General features: G+C 57.4%; 1 protein-coding gene across 3 annotated transcripts; it reads right to left on the bottom strand.

The window, feature by feature from the left end:
- Positions 1 to 1,546: 1,546 nt before the first annotated feature.
- Positions 1,547 to 11,786, bottom strand: PHYHIP (phytanoyl-CoA 2-hydroxylase interacting protein). 3 transcript variants are annotated; one of them, XM_008249880.4, is made up of 5 exons: positions 11,223 to 11,786; positions 7,932 to 8,117; positions 6,688 to 6,862; positions 4,974 to 5,091; positions 1,547 to 3,558 (listed from the first exon to the last, which is right to left on the bottom strand). In XM_008249880.4, the coding sequence occupies exons 2-5, from the start codon at positions 8,094 to 8,096 to the stop codon at positions 3,024 to 3,026; spliced, it is 993 nt and encodes a 330-aa protein (XP_008248102.1). In that variant the 5' UTR covers positions 8,097 to 8,117; positions 11,223 to 11,786; the 3' UTR covers positions 1,547 to 3,023. The 3 variants fall into 3 exon arrangements, with proteins under 3 accessions (XP_008248102.1, XP_008248101.1, XP_008248099.1); XM_008249879.4 differs by lacking the exon at positions 11,223 to 11,786 and adding an exon at positions 10,903 to 11,066; XM_008249877.4 differs by lacking the exon at positions 11,223 to 11,786 and adding an exon at positions 10,284 to 10,474.
- Positions 11,787 to 20,173: the final 8,387 nt, after the last annotated feature.

Below are 20,173 nucleotides of genomic sequence, written 5' to 3'. Positions count from 1 at the left end.
GCATGGAAGTCTGCAGCCCACCCTTGTCCTGCCCCTTGGAGCTGCCTGTGGGCTTCTGACCCAGCCCACGGAGGGCACGCATGTGCAGGTGTGCACACACTCCTCTCCTTCCTCCGGTCACATTAGGCTCAGGCTGGGGAGCGCCCCAGGGCAGGCTCGGCGTCCACGCTGACCCAGCTCTGGCTGACGGGTGCTCCGAGCAGCCCGGTGCTGGCCGTGTGCCGGGGGCAGCCATCTGGACAGAGGACGGGGAACAGGCTCTCTGGAGGAGGCTGCACAGGGCCCCCAACCCCGGCCCTGCCTCCATCCGATGCCTCTGTCTCCCACGCAGAGGGCTCAGAACCAGTTTTTCTTACCAAGGAACCCAAAAGGCGCACCAAGGAAGACTGAGATCAGCCCCTCTTTGCTCTGCGGGAGGCAGCGTCCTGGGCAGGTCTGCTCAGACACAGGAGGGGGGACCCTGCGGTCACCCTGACCTTGGACTTCCTGACGTCCAGGGCTCCTACCGCGCCTATGAAACCAGACCCCACGGCACTGATGACTCCACAGCACCCCCTAGCGGTATCTGGACCCGGCCCAGCGTTCGCGGGTGGTGGAGGAGGCCCTGGAAGGCACAGTGTCCGGACAGGGCTTAGTCCCAGGTGGCCCCGGCACACCGGCAGGCAAACAGACGGGGTGGAAGGTGGGAAGGCCCTGGTTTCTGGGTCAGAGCCTGGGCACGGCCGCCTACGGACTATAAGCTGCAGACTGTAAGCTACCCGTTCATCCCTTTGTGCCTCGCTCTGTTCACCCGCTAAGTGGGACGACACGGCCCAGGCTAAAGGGGCTGACGTGCTGCAGGCACCGGCCTGCTGGCTGGCGCACAGTAGGTCCTCGGAAGCGGCCATGTGCCCTCTAGCTCCTTCCTGTGCCCAGCGAAGGATGACACAACGCTGGCCCTGAGTCAGCCAGCGGAGGTGGCGGCCGGGTGCCTCTGACTGTTCTAGAACACTCCCTCTCCCGCAGAGGCTGCTGGAATATAATGCCAGACGCAGAGGTGACTCAGACCTGGCGGGGGAGGGGGTGGCACCTGTGGCTCCCAGGGAAGAGAAGTTCAGGGCCATCAGGGAACCTCTCCGAGGAGGCCTCAGTTTCCCCAGACGGGAAGCACGGGGTGGGAATGAATGACCTCCAAAGTCCCTACCGAGCCGGAGGCGTGGCTCTGCACTCGCAGTGGGGTCTGGGTGCACCCCTGCAGAGGCTTCAGGCGGCCCGACCCGGGGCCCACCCCCACCCCAGCTCCTCTGTGGACGGCACAGCTGCCCGCCTCTGTCCCAGCCTCCCAGAGCCCAGAGCGCGGCTGTGTTTCCAGCATTTGTCAGGGGGATGGGCTCAGGGGGTGGCGCCTCCAGGCCCGGGGTTCACGCGCCCCATGAGAGACCCAGGGGCTGTGCGTCCAGGAAGTGAGCGCTGGCACTGGGGTCTTAGCCTTCCCAGCCTTCAGAGCCCCAGAAGTCCCCACGGCCCAGCCGCCGCCCAGTCTGTGCAGCCCAAGTGGACCGAGGCAGGCGGGCCCCTCTGGCCGAGGTGGTTTTATTGGTGCACACGGCAAGCACAGCATAGGCGGGCGGGCCCAGCCCCAGGAGGACGCCGGGCCAGAGAGGGCGGTGGGCCACCCCACAGCGACATGGGGGCGGGAAGAGGGCCTGGGGCCCTGTCCTCTCCTGCTCCACGATTCAGACCTCCCGACCCACCCCCAGGAGACAGCTGACTGCACCGCTCCCTGGCCACAGGAGAGGTGAGCCGTGGCCCCCCACCCTCCGCGGCACAGCCTCGCTGGCCCCTTCCGCCCTCCACCCCAGAAAGTCACCCGGTGGGGAGCGCTTTCTCTTCCATGAGCCGCTCCCGGGTCTCTCCGGTGCTTTGCTGAGTCTGCCGTTGCAAGCGGTGCAGCAGTAGGCAGTAGGTGAACACGCAGGCAGGGACTTCACAAGGACTCCCCAGGGAGGGACCCCCCCACACACAGCCAGCAGGGCGGCAGGGGTGGCGGCGGGCGGAGGGGGCGGGGCGCAGAGCGGCATCCACAGTCCGGATCACACACGGGCACAGTCACAGCGCCGTGGCAGAGCTAGCGAGTCCAGTGCACAGCCGGGTGGGGTGCCAGGCCTCTTCAGAAGCGCCCCCCCGAGTCCTCCACGTCCACGGTGGGCCACATCAGGGCACGAGGTGGCCCACTCCTGGCTGAGGAAGGGGTCTCTGGGTCTCAGGGGTCTCCAGCCCCCTCCTCGACCCCCCAGTGGCTGCTGTTCTAGACCCCCCACCCAGTGCTTCCTGTGCCAGGAGAGGTACACTGGAGTAGGTGTCGGCTCCAGGGAGAAGGGGGAAAATCCCACCAGCCTGGAGCCCCCAAAGCCGAGCGAACAAAGAGGGCTCCTTCCCAGAGAGCAGGAGGAGCGCCCACGTGGGCAGGGGGGTGAAGGCAGCGCAGCTCCCCCATGCAGGAAGAGGGTCTGGGGGCAGGGAGCAGCCAGGGCATGACGCTGGAGCAGGAGACTATTTATATAGAGGGCAGGGGTCTAGGCCCTCTGGGGGAAGCCCCCACAGCCCAGCTGTCCAGGAGGGGACGTTCTGGGGTGGCCCTGAGTGGGGTGGGGCTGAGGAAGGCCATCTGTGTCTCCTTTGCATGGCCTTTGGCCCGGAGACGCTTCCTGGGAGAGCAAGGGAGGCAGCCAGGGCCTCTGGGAGACCGCAGGGAACCACAGGACAGGGTACCCAGAGGCAGGGAGAGTGCTCCAGAATCCCAGCCCACAGAGGCTAAGAAGCCCCCCAAGTCCGCTGGGCATGGGCTGGGCGCCACTCATCAAGGGGACACCACCGTCTGTTGCCTGCAATGCCAGGGGGTGGGAGACGGGGCAAGACAGGTGGAGTGCAGGGAGTGGACCAAGGGGGGCAGGGGAGAGAAAACCAGTTCCCTGAAGCTCTGCCACTCATCTCCAGCCTTCCCGCCCTCTCTCCCCAGCCCCCAGCCCCGAGGAGGGGGGTCCCTAGCGGCCCACGCTGATGTTGCAGGTCTTGCAGCTGGGGTCTTTCTTGGCATCAGCTGTGGACAGGCTCATGAGCTGGTGCCCGCTGATCTCCCCCAGGGTGCCCAGGGACAGGTCGACGGGCTCCGTGTAGATGATCTCCAGGATGAGGTCTTGGGCGTGGCGGAAGACCAGCTCCCCGTCTTCAACGCTGCAGGTCAGGAACTTGTTGCAGGCAATGTCCAGGAGGGGCAGGCGGTCGCGGCAGAAGCGGTCGCCCAGGGAGCCCTTGGGCGCCAACACCAGGATGGCATAGTGGTAGGCCGTGTACATACAGTAGAAGTCCGCAAAGTAGAGGTTGGTGCTGGGGTTGAAGAGACGCTGGGCGGGGATCTGGAAGCGCCAGCGGCCGTAGGGGGAGTCCTGCGGGGGCTGGCCAGTGTTGAACTCGGTGTTGCAGCTGAAGAACACGCCGTGCAGCATGCCGCTCGTGGGGGAGCCGTGGCTGCCGCTGTTGTCTTTTAGGTAAGGCTGCAGCATGTTCCCGCAGTGGGTCCTGCCGAGCCCCGGGGGAGACGCACAGCGGGGGGAGGGGGGAGGGAGAGGAGAGGCCTCTGGTTAGCCGGGGCTGCTGCACCTGGTCAGGAGGCAGCGAGCCAGCCCCGTCGCCCACCAGCCGGCTGCCTCCAGCAGTCACAAATAGAGTGTTCCAGAATGGAAGAGCGGGGATGGGCTCACCCAGCCCACTCCTGCACAGAGAAGAGATCTGGGCTTGTTGCCCCCAGCTGGAAGCCCCCGGGAGGGGGCTGGTGTGATCAGCAAGGCTCTCACAGTCAGGTCTTTCTGGCTCCCTGTCGCTCACCTGTTACCTCCCTCTGGGTAACAGCCTGCAGCCCCCCAGGGATCTTGCCTCTGCCTGGCTTGCCCGTCTCCCCTCCATCCTCCTTCAAGCTGGGCAGAGGGATCTGCTCTTCTCTGAACCCCCCTGCAGAACCTCAGGAACGTGCATTTGACAAATACTTGCTGGCCTACTGTGCGCAGGGTGCAAATTTGCTCTGCAATCACACAGAGGATTGCAGCAAATCTTCTAGACTCTCCCAGCCAGACTTGAGGTTCCCTTTAGCGTGCACGGCGCCTCCAGCCGTAATATCTGGAAGCAAGATGTCACGGGGGCTCCCCGGTTCTCTTTCTTGCTGATAGAGGGACCCCACAATTAAACACTGCCTCTCAGTAACACACACAGACCTCCGAGGGCCTCCCTGCTCTGCGGAGAGCTGAGAACACCCACGCCCGCTGGCTGCCATGATGCACACAGTGCCAGCGGCTTGCCTGACCTCGTTGGTGGGAGGTGGGGGGTGGACATCCTGGTCTCGCCTCACCCTTGCCCGGTCCTGGCTGCCCCTGGCTGGATGGGACAGCCCCATATTCTCCCTGGCCTCAGCTCCTCACCCAAGGGCAGGGGGGTTGGCGCAGACCATGAACTTTCGTGCATTTTTGGATGGCAGAGTCCTCCTCTTTCTCCCCCAGAAAAAAAAAAAGCACACATGCAAAGGAGTTTGCGGCTGCTCTGGACGACAGGCAGGGGTCCCCCAAGCCCACCTTCGGAGTCCTCTCAACCGCCAATCCAAGGGGCTCCCTAGGATGCCTCTCTGAGGCCTCCAGGCTCCCCAGCACCCAGTTTGCAAACCACCAGGCCTGATGCTCCCTAGAAGCTTCCATGTCCCCCCCCCCCCCCGGGGGCTACAGGGCCTGAACTGGCTGACCCGTGGTGCTTGAGCCCGGTGGGGGCTCGCTCCCCCAGGCTTGTTGGCATGGTGCTCCACTAGGGGGCGCTGTCCCCAGGGCGCTCGACCTGCCTGGCCTGAGCCCAGTCCCAAAGGGGTGGTTGATCCAGAGCCAGTCCGGCCTCGGGAGGGCTCGGGGCCCCTGAGCCAGCCAGGGCAGGAGCAGGTGCTCCAGGGAGGCGCGTACCTGGCGTGCTGGAAGTACTCCTTGTGATGGTTGCGGTAGAAGACGGAGAAGCGCAGCATGCGGCCGGCGATCTGCTCAGCCTTCTCCTGCAGCTGCGCCAGGTGCTCCTTGGCGTAATCTGCAAGCGCCCAGGTAGAGTGAGGGCTCGCAGCCCCCGGCGCGGCCCACACACCCACGTTCACCCCACCCTCCAGCGGCAGAGGGGACCTGACAGCCCCAGCCGCGCCCCGGACTCAGATGGGGACCGGCGTGCTGGCCGCTCTCGTCACCTCTGCACCTGCGCTGCCAGAGACGAAAAGCTCTCTGCACCGGGGGACTGCCTGCCATCCCAGGCCACCCTCGTGCACGAAGGGAAATGAAGGTCGGGAGAGGGAGAGGACACACGAGGGGCTTCCAGGAGAGCTCTCTGAGTCCGGCAGATGGGAGCAGGCCGCCCACGCCGCCCACGTGGAAACCGGCTGTCGTGACGGGCGGGGGCTCCGGTAGAGTCTGGGCAGAATGGAGCCTGGGCTCCACACCTGGTCTAGACAGACTTGGGGCTGGGTCAAGGGCTCTGTCTCCCATCTCTGGAGAAGCAGGGAGGGCCGGCCACAGCACAGCCGCTGGGGGAATCGGCGCCTTCCTCCTGGCTGCTGTGTGGCTGGCCGGGGTGCTTGGTTGGGCCAGCGGTGAGTGGACAGCTCCCCGGTTTGCGTGTGAGGCTCTGCGGGTGAACCGGAGCGGGGACGCCTGCAGGCAGCTGGACAGAAGCGGCCCTTGGAAGACAGTGGGCCAGCTCAAGGAGAGCCGGCACGTGCCTTGGCGCAGCCTCAGGGGCTCGGGGCTGGGCGTGTTCCCTGCTCCTTCCTCGTGACGCGCAGGGATCTGGAGCAGTTCCCACTGTGGACGCGGGAAGAATGGAGCACTGGGGGCGGGGCCGGGGGCGGAGCAGATCCTGAGACATCAGTGACGCAGCTTGCAGAGCCCAGGGTTTGCTCACGCAGGCGTCTGCACGTCCAGCTGTGTTCAGAGAGCCCGGGGTGGGGGTGGGGGGAGTGTCGCCACTGCGTAGGGACAGTTTCCCAGGCCAGGGGCGCAAGCTCAGTGCAAGTGCAGTGGGATCGGCCCACCAAGAGCCCACGGATGAAGGACAGACTGACAAGGCGTGGTCTGCCTGGACCACTCTCCAGCATGCAAGCAACAAGCCGGGCCCCAGAGGACAGATGCGGCCGGATCCCACTCACAAGAGGCCTCTAGGGCGGCCGGGTTTGCGAGGTTGGAAGGGGAATGGTGAATGCTAGGGGCAGGGGGAGGGGGAATCAGGGGCTTGTGTAACAGGGGAGAGGGGGTGTAGAGCCTCAGTGTGGCAAGATGAGGTTCTGGGGGCTGGTGCTCTCACAACCATGCGGCTGTACTCAACACCGCCGAGCCCTACACTTAGAAAGGGTTCCCATGCTGGATTTTAAAGTTGGGAGTACTCTGTTGCAATTGCACAAATATGCAGCGGGCCAAGCCAGGGCAGCAACTCCGCCCCCTCGTGGGAGGGGCTTGCCGGTACACTTGCTGTGCCTGCTCTGCTGTTGGCTTTAGAGAAAAGGCCACCTCATGCACGCGTGTCTCCCCCGTGGCCTCCGCCTGCTGCCCAGTGGCCACAGCGTGGGCAGGATTAAGAGCAAGCCCCGCGCGTGACCACCACCAAGCCCAATGTGCCGAGGTGGCAAGGGCAGGGCCTCACCCCCAGTGCAAAACTCCACCGTCTCGCTCCAGCCGGACACCAGGTACTCGCCGTCGCTCTGTTTCACCGCCGTCTGCACGGCCACGCTGTACTCCGTGCGGGGGCTCAGGAACCAGTGGCCTCTCACTGTCATGGGCAGTGGCACCGCCTTGGCCACAAGCTTGGTGGGGACATCCTGCAAAGCGGGGTACGGGTGGGAAGTCAAGTCACACCTGGGGATCACGCCCCATCTCGATGCTCCCTCCAGGTCCCCACTCCCCTGAGCCCCTCTTATCCTCCCTTGAGGAAGATCTGCATCTCAGGGACCCACGGGCTTCCCGCAAGTGGTGGCTTGGGGTGGCCAGACAGCGGGTGCCCCTCCACTAGCCTCCCCCCACGACCCGTTCTCTTGGGAACCGAGCGAGGGGCCGCTGGTGGGGAGGCAGCAAATCTTGGTTTCTGCGGAGACTTCGAGAGCTCGGCACACTGCAGCGCCGTCGCCACGGCAACAGCAAATGCTGAGAAGCCAGGGAGGAAGGGAAAATATGCCTTATTCTTCAGGGGGAGGGTTCAGGGGGCGGCATCGCACATTCGTGTCACCGTGGCAACTGGCCTGCCAAAAGACACCCAGATCGGGAGAGCCACATCCAGGGAGAGTAACCCACGCCGGGGCTGCGGTCCTGGGAGCCAGCCTCTTCCCGCCTCGCCCCTGCCTCCCCGCCAGGTGTGGACGCCCCTGGAGCCTTTCCCCCACCCACCGGGCACCCCAGATTTAGACCCAGGAGAGGGCACCGTGGAGCACCCCCTCGCCTTCCTCTTCCACACCCGGCTAGGAGGCGGGCGAGGGCCAGGGAGAGGGAGACGGGTCCGGGGTGCTTGGAGTGCCTGGCCAAAGGGTGCAGCCCTGCCCGAGGCCACACGGCTCCCCAGGCAATGTCACAGCCTGCGACGTCACCACGGCCCAGGCTCTCCGCCTGTCTGAAGTCCCAGTTGTGGCGCTCGTTCTGTGCTAGGCATCATGCCAAACGCCACGCAAACATTACTCACCCGGTCCCCAGTGTGTCATGATTCCCCTGTCGCCCACCAGCGAGGGGGCTCACGCTCTCAGAGGGGTCAGACCCCTTCCCCGAGCTGACACAGTGGGAGAGGTCTAGATTCCAGCCAACCCCGAGTCCAGACCCGTCCCCTTCACCTGCTCCTTCCAGGGCGGGAGCAGGGCGGGAGGCGGGTGCTGGGGAGCGGCGCTTGGTGCCCCCTCTGCTCACCCGGTGCTTGAACTTGTTGGAGTTTTTATTCTCCTTTTTGTTGAGGTCGATGAAGTAGTGGGTGACCCTCTCCAGGTCGCTGTCCCCCATGGCCCAGGAGATGCGGAAGGAGTCACAGGTGATGTTGTTGATCTCGATGCTGTGAGGGGTGGACAGCAGCTCCATGCTCCCCCTCTGAATCGGCCCCTGCAAGGATCAGGTGGGGAAGGATTCGTACCCTGTCCTGCTCCCGACATCCCGTGCAAGGTGGAACCTTGAAGACCCCTTCAGGTGCACCTGTCTCATCAACTTGACAGGGACGAGCACCCCGGAGGGACCCGGGCTGGGACGCTGTGTCCGCGGGCGGGGGACTCTGGTCTGCAGCGCACATGACACCTGACAGGTGGCCGAGGCAGTGGGAACGCTGCATGAGCTGGGCGGGGACAGATTTGCAGCAGATGGAGCCGAGGAGGGTGGGGGCCTTCAGCCAGCAGGCGTGAAAAGAGAAAGGGGTGGGGGTGGAGCGCGCGGGTGGGAGGCAGAGGAGAGGCAGGAAGCACCTGCGGAGGGGAGGAGCTGGCACGCAGAGGGGAGGCAGGTGGCACGCAGTGGCAGCCAGGAGTCCCTGGAAGCCAAGACCCTTGGGATGAGGCTCCGAGGGCCCCCCCACCTGGGGCGGGGAGGTGACTCAGCAAAGTTCGCCATCCTATGGGACCAGGGCCAGGTAGGCTCACATGGATTCATTTGAGGTGGGAGGGGGCAGCTCGGGCCTCCGCCCCCTTCAAGCTTTTTTTTTCAATGCTTGGTTGGGTTGACTTGACTCTTAAATAATCAGTTTTAACACTGACAGCTAATGGGGCCAACCACACGCTCATAATTCCACAAACACTGTCTCAGGCAAGCCTCTCGGTAGGTATGGACTATTATTACCCCATTCTACTGATGAGGTAACTGAGGCTGGGCAATGCTAGCATGGCCAGGACCACACAGCCAGCAAATGATGTGAGCTCTGGAGTCTCAGGACTGTGCAGATGATGCTGCATCCCCGTGTGTGTGTGTGTGTGTGTGTGTGTGTGTGTAACAGGCACAGCGCAGGCAGCTAGCATGTGCAGGCAGACCCATATGGGGTTTCCACTGTTTATTTCTCCTCCTTCCCTTCCTTTCCTTTCAAGGAACTGCATTTTCTCATGCCTCCCTCTCCCACTCCTTCGCTCCTACCCTTACATCTGGCGCTTTTCTAGGGACTAAGGGACCAAGGCACCACCCCTTCACTTGTGCTCTTGTTAAGGGCTGGCTCTGGCCGCGACTTTGACCTGCCTCACTTGAGATCCAGGACCCGGCGGAGCAGAGAGTGTGGACGGGAGGACACGAGGCAGATGGGAGCTCCCCTAGGGCATGTGGACGTGCACTTGCCCCACTCCTTCCTCAAGCCCAGCCCCCAGTATGTCGCAGTGTCACCTCCTGTCCTCTCTTCCCTTCTTTATCTTCTCCCCTTGCCCAGGAGCTTGGGGGGGGGGGAGCACCTTGTGCCTGCAAAAGCAGGTACTTTTATTAGTAGCTTCTAGAAGATCCAACCCACACTCTCCCATCAATTAAGCCTGCTGCGGTGCCTGACACCTCTACATCACCCCGTGGGCTGCCTGGGTGGCAGGTACAGGGTGAAGGCGCTGGGTGACAGTCCTTACCTGCCCTAGGTGTCACTCAAGTCCCATTTCATCTTTGCCTCCCACCTGGAGCCAAATGCCGGGGCTTTGTGCAGGGGGAAATCCTATGTTCAATAAGCATAGGGATGCTCCCGGGTCCAGCCCAAACTCAAACAGACCGGGCTGGGTATGTGGGAACGATCCTGTGATAGCTACCCCATTTGTAATCCACAGGGACTGGTGGGGAGCAACTGGGAGTTTCCATCCCGGGAGACACACGTGTGCCGCTCATATGCCCACACTCACACAGCACCATCAGCACCCCCACCCAAGAGACCTGAGCCACCTCCCCCGCTCCAGGAGATGTTGTCTACGCCTGCGCCTGGGGCAGGGACCTGTTCCTGCCTGGATACCTCCTCTGCTGAGTCCTCCCAGAGGCGGGGGCAGCCGCGCCTGGGGCTAAGACCCTGGGCGGCAGGCTGCTCAGCTCTTCCTCACCACAGTTCTGGGAGAGTGACACTGAGAGCAGAAAGCCAGGGTGGGCGTGACCCCTGGTGCTCCACGCCCAGGGTGTGAGGGACAGGTTGAGGCAGCACCCGGAAAAAAAAAAGCGCCCACGCTCCCGTGTGAATTCACCCCGAGGCAGGCGTGCGCACACACGCAGGCAGCATGCACCTGTACACACGGAGGGCGCCCAGCCCCTCCGACGTCCTCACTCCCACACACTCACCACGCACTCAGGCCCCTTCTGCCACCGTCCACGGTCTACGAATGCCGCCACGGTTGCCCCTCCGCGGGCTGTCACCTCCACACAGACGCACACATGTTCTTGTCCACGGGCTCAGGCACACACACAAGCACGCACCCCTCCTTCTAAGCCATATTTGGGGAAAAGAGGAAGCCACAGGCACCAACATGTATGTGCGCCACCTCCACAAGAAGCACACAGCCCACACGCCTGCCTGCGCACACATGTTCGTCCCCACACGCGTCAGCTCCGCCTGCATTCTGGTTCTGTGCCCCCTCTCTTTCTCTCTCCCTCTCTCTCTCTCTCCTTCAGGCTCAGAGACACACACTTTGAAAATGTGGCTACACTCTGCCAGCCCCGATCTTTCCCGTGCCAACAGGTTTGCGCACCTGCCTCAGGCCGTGGCAGCTGCCAGCACTCCCACCGGCCCACCCCATCCTGCTTGGGAGTTGCACCTCGGCACACAGAGCCCCCCACGGCACGGACTCCCCCACGCACACCACGAGCGGTGCCCCCACCCATGGATACCCATAGACTCCACCCACACACATGCATGTACTTCATGTGTGCAAGCAATATGTGATCCCTAACATGTCCAAACCTGCACAGGAGCCCGACTGCCTGCAGACAGCCTTGCGGACTCCAGCTAGTGCTCCTTCCCTGGGCTTGTCTGGAAGAGCCCTGGGCAATGCTGGAGGGAACGCTCCCCCAGGCCGCTGTCCCTGTTGGCGTAGCTGACTGCAGCACAGTGGTCACGGGGTAACTGTGGGGCCCTGGAGACTGGATCCAACTGGGAAGCTCTTTGCCAAGTGCCTGGGGGTGGGGGGTGGGGGGAGGGACAAGGGCGCTGGGCCCAGCCATCCAGGCAGGCACCCCGGGCAGTGCCTCTCGGGACAGACAGGGGATGGGGAGGGCACTCACCAGTGTCCACGGGACTCTGCAGACGAAGACGTGGCTGGGAGGGAGAGGAGAGACCTCTGCGTGGATGAGCTCCCCGGGTGCGGGGACAGCGCGGACGCCTGGGTCACGGGCAGCGACGCCCGCTCGCTCCTCTCCCTGCTGCCGCCAAGGAGGCAGCTTCCATGCCCCGCAGGCAGGCAGCTGTGGTGGGGCTCGCAGCTCGCAGCTCGCGCTGCTGCCTCCCTGCCTCCCTCCGGTGAGACGACGATCCCAGCCGAGCACAGGCAGAGAGGCGAGAGCGAAATCAAAGCGGCGTGGAGGAGAGGCAGAGAGGGCGAGAGAGAACGGGAGAGCCAGTCAAATCTGGCTCCACCAATGGGATCCTCGGCTGCGCTGCGTCAGGTGATAATCAGCCAGCTTAGTCCCTGCTCGCCTGCTGGGTGGGAGGGGAAAGGGCAGAGGGTCTCCCGGGGAGCTACACCGACGTCCTTGGAGATCGCGCGGCAGCTGCTGCCACTTCTCCCCCATTCTTCCCGGACAAGCGGTGCCCCCAGAAGTCCCTTCAACACACCCCCTCCTTGGAAACCTCCCGACTTCGACTTCAGTGCAGCCCCTAAACTTTAGGATGCTGGGAGAGGGGCGGAGCTTAGTCCAAGGGCCTGGGCCCCCAGACAAGCGGGGGCGGGCAGGAAGACAGTGTAGGGGAAAGGTCTAGATGGGTACCTGAGTCGGTGGACCCCATCCTCAGCAGAGGCTTCCATGGGTCCGTGGCTCCATTTTCTTACCAACTCTACCAAGAGATGTTGGCCAATAATCTACCTTAGTGCATGGCTGGGAGAAGGCAGAAGGGGGAGCCTGCCGAGCCCCCCACGCACTCGGAGGAAGCCAGTCCTGAGACTGTCCTAGTACCAGCAGCAAGTGAGGGCCCCACAGGGGCCACTGGGATGACCCAGCAGAGGGTTTGTGGGGGGCGGGTGCAGGGCGCCCGGAGGCTGTGAACCCTCCTGCCTCATCACTTTCTGGCTGCCTGACCTTGGACGAGTGACTCAGCCCCTTGGGGCTTCATCTGGGTCCCTCATCTGTCAAATGGGATAACACCGGCTTATTGTCCCTGTGGAATGCCATCATTATGTAACCCACTTAGCTCTGGGCTTGGCTCAGAGGCAGCGCCAGGCGCCTGTCTGAGCTTTGTCATTGTCACAGTGACAGTGTCTGCCTCTGGGGAGCCCACACAAGTCTTCGGTGGAAACGATGGACGGGTCGGTGACATGGTGACAGAGCAAGGGGTCTTCAAAAAGTTCATGGAACACGTGTGTGTTGGGAAAAGCCATGCATGACATGTTTTCATTCTATTCCCCACCACCACCAACTTTCAAAGTCCCCACACGCAGTTACATTTCAGGGTACCCGTGAGGGTTCGGAGAGGAAGTGACAGCTCCAGCGCACAGAAACACAGGCAGCGTTCATGGTTGGGGACGGGAAGGGCGGGGGGTGCTGTAGGCTCTGGCAGCCAAGGTCAGGGGTGTGACAGTCACAGGGGAGGAGTTCGGAGAATGCAACAAGCAGAAGGCACGCCTGCCTGAAACCAGTCTGGTCAGATCCTGAACCACGGGATGCGGCTCCCTCCCCCATCCCCTCCCACCCCGGGATTCAACGGGCCCCCGGCCCTGCCCCTCACAGCCCCGCGATGAAATGTTGAAACTCAAGAGGGGCTGAACGAAGCCAGACATCCGGACTGAAACTCCGTGCCTGGGGTGACCCGAGGGGCTGTCCGAACGTGGGGAAAGGCAGGTTTCCCTGCTGTGAAAGACAGACAGACAGACTGGTCCCGGCGCCCTGTCTGCCCCACCTGCTCAGGGCGGGGGCCCACGGGTCCCTTGGCAGTGAACGCTGGCCACCTGAAAGGCCCTTTGTGGAGCCGTGCGCGGGCACAGTCAGGCCGAGGCACAAGCCTCTCCCCGCTCCTGCCTGCTCTTGCCTGGACAGACTCTTGCACAGACCAGGAGAGAGAACACGGCCAGTCACCTCTGAGGCCCAGCAGCCGCCGGGATGCATTGCTTTGTGTTCCCGTTTTAATCAGAGGACAACACCATTGCATCTTAACATTTAAGAGGGGCAAGCGTTGGGCCTAGTGGTGATGACACCTGCACCCCATGTTCAAGTGCTCGGGTTTGCGTCCCGGCTGCTGCTCCCAGTTCCGGCTTCCTGCTAATGGGCACCGTGGAGGCAGCACATGATGGTTCAAGTATCTGGGTCCCTGCCACCCGTGTGAGAGACCTGGATGGAGTTCCAGGCTCCTGGCTTCAGCGTGCTGCAGTCCTGGCTGTTGCAGCATCTGGGGAGTGAAGCAGCAGGTGAAAGACCTCTCTCTCTGCCTCTGCCTCTCCGTAACACTGCTTTTCAAATACATAAAACACGTTTTCAATAGATAAATAAGCTATATAAAAACCTTTATGTGACAATTGGAGAAATTTGAATACTAACTGGCTGTTTCATAATATTTAGGATTCAGTAGTTCTGATAATGATAATTGCATTACCTTTTTGAAAAGATTTCATTTGAAAGAGTTACAGAAAGAGAGGGGGAGAGAGAGGTTCTCCATCCAGTGGTTCACGCCCCAGATGGCCACAAGCACTTGGGCCACCTTCTGCTGCTTTTCCCAGACCATTAGCAGAGAGCTGGTTAGGAAGTGGAGCAGTCAGGACTTGAACCAGTGCCCATATGGGATGCTGTTATGCCACAACCCTGGCCCCTACTGCGTGGTTTTTTTAAAGGAGTCCTTATCCTTTAGAGATACATATTGTAATATTTATGGATGAAGTATATGACATCTGTGATTTGTTTCAAAATAATCTGGGGAGGAGAGAGTGGGTGGTGGTGGAAAAGAAATAAGAGTAGATGTTCGTTAAAGCTGGGAAATTTGAGATCCAATAATCTACCTTAGTGCATGGCTGGGAGTTAACACAGCAAGTGTTATATTTAAGCTACAATTGCAATAGTAATGAATGCATTCATTAAAGATCAAGACAGTGCCAAGAATGTGGTTCTGAAAACAATTGCAGGAGGTAGATTCAGCCACCTCAGTTTTTAAAAGGTGGGTTGGTGGGGAGGGAGACTCAGCCCACAAGTAGCGCAACTGGAATTCAACTCCGTATCTGAGTGAGTGCGAAGTGCAGACGCTTCGTGGCAGAAGGCTGCAGAGCAGGGGCAGGGTTGGCTGTCACGGAGAACCAGGCTGCAGTCTTCAGCTCGCTTTGGCCCGTGATGGCTTCTCCCCATGGCTGAGCTAAGTGTAGGGAGCTCAGGGGCCAGCGAACGCGCACCGGCCCTCGATGGCGCATGTATAAGAACTGCGTGGGTTTCCCAGTGCTTACGTACTTTATGTCTTTGACACCCCACATAGACATCCCCTAGCAGTCACGTGTTTTGAGCTTAATAAAGAATATTAAAGTGAGTCTAAAACACGACAGGTCTCTGAGCATTTACTCTGCCAACGAAGAGAATAATGATTTTCCTGAGCTTCTTGAAAATAGGGGTGGGCATTGTTGCATAGCGGGTGAAGCCGCCGCTTGGGGTACCCGAATCCCATATCTGAGTGCCTGGTGTGAGTCCCAGCTACTCTGCTTCTGATCCAGCTTGCTGCTAATGTGTCCTGGGAGGCAGTGGATGATTGCTCAAGTGCTTGGGTCCTTGCCACCCACCTGGGAGACCTGGATGGGGTTCTGGGCTCCTGGTTTCCACTTGGCCCAGCCCTAGCTGTTGCAGGCATTTGGGGAATGAATCAATTTATGGAAAATCTTTCTCTCTCTTGCTCTGCCTTTCAAGTAGACGAAAAAAATATAACGTTTTTAAGAAACAAATTTCAAGACAAATTTCTCTATGTCGAGAACTCCGAAAAGCTATGGGCGAGACATTAACGAAATATTGCAAGGGCAAAGGATTTCAAGGGAAAAAACTGGAGCGCGACGATGAAAAAGAATTGCGAGCGAAACGAGACGTGGAGGGACCATAAAGCAGCGTTACTCATAAAGAAGCGAGTTGCCCTCCTGCTGCACATTCAGAAACAGTTCCTTGTTCATGTCTTATTTTCAGTGCCCCTCAAGAATCTCAGGAACACAGGGCCGGTGTTGTGCTCAGTGGGTTAGTCACCACCAGCAACACTGGCATCTCATATCGGAACGCTGGTTTGTATCTCCGGCTGCTGTTTCTCATCCAGCTCCCTGCTAATGCTCCTGGGAAAAGCAGTGAAGATGGCCCAAGTATATGGGCCCCTGGACCCATGTGGGAGACGCAGCAGAAACTCTTGGCTCCTCCTGGCTTTGCCTGGCCCAGCCCTGGCCGTTGCGGCCATTTGAGAAATGAAGCGGCAAATGGGAGATTGAGCACTCTCTCTCTCTTTCCCTGTCAATCAGTCTCTTCCCCTCTCCCGGTAACTCTGCATTTCTAATCAAGTAAAATAGGCCTTAAAAAAATAAAGCATATTAGCTTAATTAGAAGGGAGACTGGAGAATGCTTCTGAAGGGAAATTATAACATAGTTGTTAGGGGAGTAACTCCAAAATGTCAGGGGTGGAAAGCGTGATTTAGTCTCCTCTTGTCCTTTTGGGAGTGAAAAATGCTGTGGAAATTCAATAAACATTGTACGAAGGAAACTGGTTAAATATGGTGCAATGGGACCAGCGCGGTGGTGTAGTGGCTAAAGCTGCCACCTGCAGTGCCAGCATCCCTTATGGGCACCAGTTCAAGTCGCGGCTGCTCCACTTCTGATCCAGCTCTGCTATTGGTTGGGAAAGCAGTAGAAGATGGCCCAAGTCCTTGGGCCCCTGTACTCATGTGGGAGACCTGGAGGAGGCTCCTGTCTCCTGGCTTAGAATCAGCCCAACTCCAGCCACTGTAGCCATTTGATGAGTGAACCAGCAGATGGAAGACCTCTCTCTCTCTCTCTGCCTCTCTGTAACTCTGCCTTTCAAATTAATAAATAAATCTTTAAAAAGAAAAAAAGTATGGTGCAAGACAACAGTGTGAGTACAATGTAGCCATCAAAACCCACAATTTAGAAGAATGTTTAAAAATTCAGAAATATGTTTATTAGCATATTAAGAGTCAAATGCATATTCTAGAACTCCATATCAAATATCCTTTTAATTTTATATTTATTTATATTTTATTTTAATTTATAACATATTTATATATATATCTATATTATATGTTATATTATGATATATTATATATAATAATTTATATATTTATATTATTATATTTAATTTATATATTTATATTTATTTTTATTTATATTTTAATTTTCCACTCAATGGCTTCTAAAATCTCCCAAATTGTCTACAACGAGTAAGTATCTTTATAAATAAAACAAAGCAAAACAAAAACTTAGATGCTGCTAAGAGACCAATGAACCTCAAAGCCCAGAGAATGAAATCAAAGCCATTTCTTTTTTTTTCTTCTAGATTTTATTTGTTAATTTGAGAGGTAGAGTTACAGAGAGTGAGAGCGAGAGACAGAGAGAAAGGTCTTCTTTCCATTGGTTCACTCTCCAGATGGCTACAATGACCTGAGCTACGTCGGTCTGAAGCCAGAGGCCAGGAGCTTCTTCCTGGTCTCCCTTATGGGTGCAGGGGCCCAAGCGCTTCATCTTCCACTGCTTTCCCAGGCCATAGCAGAGAGCTGGATCAGAAAAGGAGCAACTGGGACTTCAACCAGCGCTGCCCATATGGGATGCCGGCGCTGCAGGAGGATTAACCTACTGTGCCACAGCGCCGGCACCAAAATCAAAGCCATTTCATTGGACACTCCAGTTAGAAGGTAAGGGCCACCGCGTGGAGCTCGGTGTGGGAAAGGAAGGGTATTGGTTTGTTTTTTGTAATGCCAATATTGCGAAAAGAGGCTGGAGAAGGTGTGCTTAGAAACCTATATAACAAAATATGAATTTAAAATTAATTTATTATTTGACTGGCAAAAAGCCTTACATTTGAAGAACCAACACTCAAATGGATATGGCAACACAATATGTATATTCTTATATACCAGCTGTTCAGGTATGTACGCACACAGTCACGCATTGCATAGCAATGTCCTCATCAATGATGGTGGTCCTGAGAGATCGTAGAGGAGTGAGAAACTCCTGTTGCCCAGTGATGTGAGGGTTGTCCATAAGATGGTGGTGCAACATGGTATTCATGTCTGTGGGGGATGCAGGTGTAGAAAACCTACTATGTGCCAGCCATATAAAAGTACATCCTGGGCTAAACGACTGCCCGGAATGCCAGCATCCCACATGGGTCCTGGTTCGACTCCTGGTTGCTCCACTTTCGATCCAGCTCCTTGCTACCACACCTGGGAAAGCAGTGAAGGAATATAAACCAAGCACTTGGGCCCCTACCACCCATGTGGGAGACCCAGATGGAGTTCCTGGCTCCTGGCTTTGGTCTGGCCCAGCCCTGGCCACTGCATCCATTTGGGGAGTGAACCAGCAAACTGAAGATCTCTCTAACTCTACCTCTTAAATAAATGTTTTTTATTTTTTAAAAAAAGAAAATATATAAATACAGCACATACAATTATGCACAGCACTTGTTACAGTACTTGGTAATAAGGCCTATGACATTGGTTTAAGGTTTCTAGTCTTCTAGACTTTTTACTGTTATTCTAGAGTGTACTCTTTTTTTTTTTTTTTTTTTTACTTTTTGTTTATTTGAAAGGCAGAGCTAAAGGGAGAGGGGGAGAGAGAGAGAGTAGGGAGGGAGAGAGAGAGGTATTTTCCATCTGTTAGTTCACTCCCCAAAGACCACGATGACTGGAGCTGCACCAGGTTGAAGCCGAGCAAGGAGCTTCCTCTGAGTCTCCCACATGGGTGCAGGGTCCAAGGCCCTTGGACCATCTTCTGCTGCTTTCCCAGGTGCATTAGCAGAGAGCTGGATCAGAAGTGGAGCAGCTGGAACTGGAACCAGTGCTCATAAGGAATACTGGCATTGCACGCAGCATCTTTTTTTTTTTTTTAAGATTTATTTTATTTATTTGAACATCAGAGTTATAGAGAGAGAGAGAGAGAGAGAGAGAGAGAGAGAGAGAGGTCATCCATCTGCTGGTTCACTCTCCAGTTGGCTGCAATGGCTGGAGCTGTGCTAATCCAAGGCCAGAAGACAGGAGTTCCTCCAGGTCTCCCATGTGGGTGCACTGCTTTCCCAGGCCATAGCAGAGAGCTGGATCAGAAGTAGAGCAGCTGGGACTCGAACTGGAGCCCAAATGGGATACCAGCACTGCAGGCAGTGGCTTTTTCACGCTACGCCACAGTTCCAGCCCCTTGTTTGTTTTTTATTTAATGAATGCAAATTTCATAGGTACCACTTTAGGAATACAGTGGGTCTTCCCCCCATACTCACCCTCTCACCTCCACTCCCATCCCACCTCCTACTCCCTCTCCCATCCCATTCTTAAGATTTACTTTTAATTAACTTTATATACAGAAGAACAACTCTATACTAAGTAAAGATTTCAATAGTTTGCACCCATACAGACACACAAAGAATAAATTACTGTTTGAGAACAAGTTTTACAGTTACTTCTCATAGCACAACTCATTAAGGACAGAGGTCCAACATGAGGAGCAAGTGCACAGTGACTTCTGTTGTTAATTTGACAATCGACACTCTTATTTATGACATCAGTGATCACCCGAGGCTCTTGTCATGAGCTGCCAAGGCTATGGAAGCCTTTTGTGAGCACAGACTGTCAGTATTTAGACAAGGCCATAAGCAAAGTGGAAGTTCTCCCCTCCCTTCAGAGAAAAGTGCATACAGGCAGCATCTTAACCCCTACACTGCAACACCTGCTCACAGAGAGCACTTCCATTTATTAAAACAAATTAAACAAATTGCTGCCAAACAATGTAGTGGGTGGGGCCGCTGCCTGTAATGCCAGCATCCACGCTGGCTTGAGTCCCGGCTGCTCCTCTTCCCATCCAGCTCTCTGCTGTGGCCTGGGAAAGCAGTGGAAGATGGCCCAAGTGCTTGGGGCCCTGCACCCGTGTGGGAGACCCGGAAGAAGCTCCTGCCTTCTGGCTTCAGCTCTGGCCGTTGTGGCCATCTGGGGAGTGAACCAGTGGGTGGAAGACCTCTCTCTCTCTCTCTGCGTCTCTGTACCTCTCCTTTAAAATAAATAAATATTTAAAAAAAACGAACAACAACAAACCAGTGTGCTGCGTTCCGGCAGCAGTCGCCCCCCCCCCACCTCGTGTTTACTGCATCTCTCGATTGCATCTTTTCCTCTTGTGCTCAATGTCATCTCGCTTTGCTCATGGTGGCCCCAGGAGCTGTAAGCCAGGAGACCCCTCACCTTGGCTACACCATTATACACCCTGCACAGTGATGAAATCGGCCAACAACGCCTTTCCCAGAATGCATCCCTGGAGTTAAGTGGGACGTGACTGCATGTTCTTGATGATGCATTTTAATACAACCCGTTTGGAAAGTAATTTAGCAATATGAAGAACTATAAAATGTGCACGTTCGAAGTGGCACAGCCACTGTGGCAAAGTGGCAGCTTCTTACAAAGCTTCACAGACAGCTGCCACACACCCCACCAACTGCACTCATGGGCAGTCATCCCAGAGAAATTAAAACCTGTCCCACGGCAGCCGGACATGCGTGTTCACAGCGGCTTTACTCTCCGTAACTCCAAACTGGAAACAGCCCAGATGTCTCTCCAAGGGCGAACGGTTAAACAAACTAAGGACACCCGGCAATAAAAAGGAATGAACTACAGATATACTCAGCCATTTGGACAATCTCCAAGAAACGATGCTGAGTGAAAAAAGCAATCCCACCAAGTCACACACTGTAGCATTCCGTTCACGAAACACTTTTGAAGTAACAGACTTACAGAAATGAGGAACAGATGAGGGGTGCGGGGAGGGGATGCGGAGGCGTGGATATAAAAGGGCAAGTAGCAGGGTCCTTGTGC

The sequence above is a fragment of the Oryctolagus cuniculus genome, chromosome 8 (assembly GCF_964237555.1).
Source record: "Oryctolagus cuniculus chromosome 8, mOryCun1.1, whole genome shotgun sequence".
Lineage (NCBI taxonomy): Eukaryota > Metazoa > Chordata > Mammalia > Lagomorpha > Leporidae > Oryctolagus > Oryctolagus cuniculus.
Note: the sequence above shows the minus strand (reverse complement) of the source record. Positions and strands in the feature narration are given on the sequence as shown.